Source organism: Xenia sp. Carnegie-2017, unplaced genomic scaffold, assembly GCF_021976095.1.
Source record: "Xenia sp. Carnegie-2017 unplaced genomic scaffold, XeniaSp_v1 HiC_scaffold_24, whole genome shotgun sequence".
Lineage (NCBI taxonomy): Eukaryota > Metazoa > Cnidaria > Anthozoa > Malacalcyonacea > Xeniidae > Xenia > Xenia sp. Carnegie-2017.
In genome coordinates, this window is record NW_025813487.1 from 4,278,505 (window position 1) to 4,283,752 (window position 5,248).

General features: G+C 37.5%; 1 protein-coding gene across 5 annotated transcripts; it reads left to right on the forward strand.

Moving 5' to 3' along the window:
* The first annotated feature begins 91 nt into the window (after positions 1 to 91).
* On the forward strand, positions 92 to 4,540 carry LOC124450225. 5 transcript variants are annotated; one of them, XM_047000821.1, is made up of 3 exons: positions 92 to 279; positions 1,632 to 1,778; positions 2,655 to 4,540. In XM_047000821.1, the coding sequence occupies exon 3, from the start codon at positions 2,883 to 2,885 to the stop codon at positions 3,852 to 3,854; it is 972 nt and encodes a 323-aa protein (XP_046856777.1). In that variant the 5' UTR covers positions 92 to 279; positions 1,632 to 1,778; positions 2,655 to 2,882; the 3' UTR covers positions 3,855 to 4,540. The 5 variants fall into 5 exon arrangements, with proteins under 5 accessions (XP_046856777.1, XP_046856779.1, XP_046856778.1 ...); XM_047000823.1 differs by lacking the exon at positions 1,632 to 1,778; XM_047000822.1 differs by lacking the exon at positions 92 to 279 and having other exon boundaries at positions 945 to 1,778.
* Positions 4,541 to 5,248: the final 708 nt, after the last annotated feature.

Genomic DNA, 5,248 nt, shown 5'->3' on the forward strand with positions numbered 1-5,248 from the left:
ATATTTTTATTCGTACATTATCAACGTGTTTTCGTTCAAAGTTTTTCTGGATGTTTATGTTGCTTCGGCATACATCAAAACATCATCATCTTATTTGCATGACATTAGTTGTTCAAAGTGCATTCTTCAGTCATGTTGTTCAAAATACGTCACGCGAAATTCTTATTCTTCTTAATTAAACAACTCATGAAACTAAATAGACTTTCTTTTTAGCATCAAGGTTTGTACGCTCGCTTCTTGAACGTAGGTTGTGATGAGTTTATGATAAGAGAATTTAGGGTGAGTAGTTGGCTAATGTAAAGCCCGATTTTAAGTAATTTAGGACCGCTCCAAACGTCGAACTTTACATGAGCCGAATGCATCTAAAACAAAAGATAATGAGGAAGTTGATCTCATTTTCTCATCTCATTAATGCGTTCGGCGCATGTAAAGTTCGACCTTTGAAACTTAAATACCTTATATATTAAAATCGTGTTAATAAATGTAGATCGTCCAAGTTAGTCGAGTCCTGAGAAGGACTGTTTTGTTGATGTTGACTGACGTTTCGACAACCTTAGCGGTAGTCATCTGCAGAGTCAGTTTCTGCCGGATTTGTAACGATTCTCCCGGTAAAACGGTGTAACGATACTCCCGCTAAAACTATTTACTTTATTAAAATCATGTTGATTGTCGTTAATTGTGACTTTTTTCACTGAAGTAATTTTCTCGATGTTGAGCAGGATGTATGATACAGCCATAAATATTAGTGTGTTTTTCCATGGTTTTTCCACGCTAGCTTTTTGTCCTTGTAAAGAGAAATAGTTCCTTGAAAGTTATAACTGATGAAAATATGTGTTTTGTAGAAAGAAGAATCGAAGTGTATATTCTATTTCTATCACATAACTTTAGTACAACGCTTTAATCATTTTATTTTATCAAAAAAATTTTCTGATTTTCTCTTAAATAAAGAGATTCCTAGCATAAAAAATATTAGAAATCGTTAATCATTCACATAGCATGCTTGAAAGTAGAAAAATTCGGAAGACTGACTGCGAATGAGCTGCTAGTTAATGGTGTGACGTTTTCGTGATTATTATGCTACTTAAGCCAACAAACTCGATGGGGCTTAAAATGCTTCTAAACGAACTTCATACAGACGAACTTGGCAATTTCGTTCACATTCGTATTTATACTCACAGACGGGTGATGCTTCAAAAACCCATGCAAATTCGTCTATACAGACAAACTATTCAGACAATTCATCTTAACGGATGATTCGTCAGTGTGTCCGTATTTACACACAGACGAACTTGAAGACGAGCAATGTTTTGCTTTCCCGAGTTCGTCCGGACTTATGATCCGTCAGCCGTCTCAAGTATGAATCGGATATTTAAAAGCAATGTTGTATTCGTTTGTCCCTGCCTTTAGGAGCGCGTTTTCAAAAGGTGCTCATGCAAAAGCGAACATTGTCATGTACAGCATCGCCACACAAAAATCGGATATTTAAAAGCAATGTTGTATTCGTTTGTCCCTGCCTTTAGGAGCGCGTTTTCAAAAGGTGCTCATGCAAAAGCGAACATTGTCATCTACAGCATCGCCACACAAACACATTTTATTCTCTGCAGATACACATGTATTTCATTGTTACCTAGATACACAAATGTTTAAAAAACAGCTATCCGATACTCGGTGAGTTCCGTATTGTGCAAAGGCACCCCGTCGAAACTAGGTTCTCAGAGAATTCAATATTGCGCGTACTGATCAAGACAATTCATGGCAAAGTAAACGCATCGTGGGAGGTTAGTACTTGGCTATTTTTTCAACTGTAAAAACTTGATAATGGATGTTTACTGCGCGTATCAATGGTGTCGATGACCAATATATTGACTTGAATGAAGTCATCCATTAACGAAACTATTTGCATGGAGGAAAACAGTTTAATATATTTCTGGCGACAGCTGTATTTCGAATAAAAGTCTTCTCCATTTAGTTGTTATTGTTACGTAAGAATTCGATGATCGACCGATATGTATGTTCATGAAAAAAGCACTGATTTTATCATAAATTACACTGCACATCGATCAAGGCGTCAAATTTGTCGACAGCACAATATTTGTTTATATTTTACTTCGATTTACTGCTGAAACCAAGACCCCGACTGGAAACCAAGGACCCGAGCCCGCACCTATGTATTGGGTGAAGCCAGCGGAACATGCCAGCCGTATTAAGACATAGCTGTTCAATGGAAGATGAACAGAGAAGAGAGAATGATTTTAATTGCGAAGAAATTGCCACTTGTCAATAACCTTTCACAACATCAGCTTCAGTCTGGAGTTAATGTTTCACTGCCAGGTGTTACTTTCTGCGACTAATTGCTCATGAATATTAAAAACGCTAAATTTGCCCAACAAACATCATTTGTCTCCAACTCCTTAATGAGAGATAGCGTTCGGCTCTATAAACAGTTGTAGGTTGGATTTGCTAACTTTGTTACGCCCAACAAACGTTTGTGGCAATCGTAATATAGATTATCCCTTGTTATTACGAAGATAGCCGAACGAAAGAAAATCTAAATCGTGCATCGTTTTTTCCCGCTTAAACACGTACGGAAAATCATGACAAATACTTTGCAATGAGCGGTTGCATAAATTTAGAATTCTGTTTGCTTATTTCAGGTCACAAGACATAATGCGTCTTTTCAATGATGAGCAATTGATTGGAATTTGAGAGACGCCGATGTCGAAAATGAACTGGAATGACGATCGTTTTTGAATTACAGAATCGAAGTTATAAAGTGGGAGCGTTTTAATAGAAGCCTCGACAGAAATTTGTATGGAAAACGGCAAGGGTTTTCAATAGCTTCAGTCGTTTCAAAAGATGTGAATTCGGTGTTGCGTTGGTCGATGTTGCTGAAAATGAATTCAACAGGAAATGTACGATTGAAGTTGCCACCAATTCAAGGAAACTTTATTGGAAGCAACGAGGAAAACAATAACAAATCTTCGCTTGGCACGTTAACTGTTAAAAAAACGACAGGTAATTTTGACGATTTGGCAGAACTTCAAACCAGAGAGGATTTGAAAATATACCACGAGAATTTCTCGCTTTCACATATATATCCTGTGCTACCTCCTATCGGTGGAAAGACAAACTATTCCAAAGCTATACATCAACCTGGTGCGGACTCGACTATCGTACCCAGGGCGCCTAGCCGTTCAATAACCATTAAGAAAAATAAAAATCGTCGTCCTAGAGTAAAAAAACCGTCGTTTCCAGGCGAAATTGACCCGAAAGTATCGTCGGATTTATATGAACCTATTGATGCAAGAGCGAATAAAATTCTCAAAGAAGACACGTCAAGTGATGGCCTCGATGGAAATGCAAACGATTTTATCGTAACTATTCCGGAAAAGGCTCCATCGGATCTCTCATCCACTAACACTGTGTATTCAAAAGTTCTAACTGAAGATGCTTCAGAAAACGGGAATGAGATTAGCAATGAAACTTTAATGCCCGAAGCAATATTGACAGATTTAAGTGAAGCGGCAATTTCAGGTGCAAATGAAGACAATATTGGCATTAATGGTTTAGCGTCTTCAAGAAATAATTCAATTCCTGAAGAACTGATTGCTTATGCTGATGTATATCCTCCATCTCCTCCGTCCAACGAAAGAAGAGCCAAGATAATGGTACAAAGGATACGACAAGAGCTCTCCAAAGAAAATGCTCACAGATTAACATATTTTGAAGAAATGGGTTCGCGCAGACGAAATGCCACCTGTCCTGAGCTGGATGATGTTTTGTGTAATGCAGTTGAAATTTTAAAGGATATATTTTTAAAAAAAACAATGGAAGAACTGTGTATGATGTGGTAGAAACTAGAAAGACGGCCCAAACAAACGTAAACGATTTACTTCGAAAAGTCAGCTTCTATCATCGAGTCATCTTTAATGGAAATGCGGTATTCTTGTAAGCGAACATAATGTTTTATTGAAAATTTAACGCCCATGGAGCAGGTTCGAGGCTGTATCTCGGCGATTAAAATGTGTGGAAGCGGAGGAGGGGAGGGAGGGAGGGAGTGAGGGAGTGTGGGTTAAGGAGGGCAGGGAAAGGTTGTTTATGCTAAGACAAAAATATTGTAATTAGACATTAACATGCAAATTCCATCCATCCGTAAGATTGGAATTGAAGAACAATAGCTTCATTTGCCAGTTTATCATTGACAATGAATTGAGCTCTTGACATGTTTTTATTTGTTGTTTTTTAAATAATCACAAAAGTAGCCAGCAACATTACGAAGAAAAATAGTTTTCGAAGTCATTATGAACTCTTGAAATGGCGATGAGAATCTTCAAAACTTGCAGTTGGGAATCTCAACTTGGGATTTTTTTGTGAAAATCGAAAAACAATTTTAGTGTACTCTTCCATTTGCGCAAAAACTTTTCAGAAAAAAAACAAATTTTCTCCAAGTGCTGATTAGCAGCCTGAAATGTGTGTAGTCGAATTTGACAAGTCTGATAAGGCTAATTGATAAACATTGAATATAAATATGAATATGAAAGAATGTTTTATGCAGTGCGGTGTTTGAAATTGAATGAAGATATGATCTTCGCACTTTGCTGGACAATTTAAGCAATTGTCTTAAGAACTGGCTCAATTGTGCACCGGCACCGCAGAGGTCATGGGTTCGAATCCTGTTGAGTCACCTGAATTTTTCAGGTTCTTGAGACAATTGCTTAAATTGTCCAGCGAAGATCATATCTTCATTCATAAATATGAATATATGTAAAGATAATTTTCGTTATGATTTACAAATAAAAGAACGCTTTTTCAGCTGTGATTTGCAAAATTTAAACTATAGCGAAAGAAACATTGTTATGCGCTCATGAATGACACGTGGCTTTGACGTGATAGAACAAGCGCCTTCGGGGCTAACTAGCCTGCCGCTACAAATGTAGCTCTCGGTAGCTCCAAGTCAAATCTCTTATATATTGCATATATGGACGACATATTGCCTCCACGACGGCAGTTTGATGATGGCACCGTGTTTCGACTTTATTTAAAGGCCCTAATCTTACTCGAAGCCACGTGTTTTTTATGTGCGTATAACCTTGTCAGCATTTATATCATTTTTATTTTGATTCTTTGATGATTGTTTTGAAAAGCAAGCAACATGAAGTATTGCAGTAGAGCTTTTTATGACCACTGTTTCGAGTTTTGTTTGTACCGAAGTTACTCGTCACGTGACCCGCATCTCCTTCGCTCCCTA

Coding starts and splice junctions, on each gene's coding strand:
- LOC124450225 (XM_047000821.1), top strand. CDS start 2,883: ATGTTGCTGAAAATGAATTCAACAGGAAATGTACGATTGAAGTTGCCA.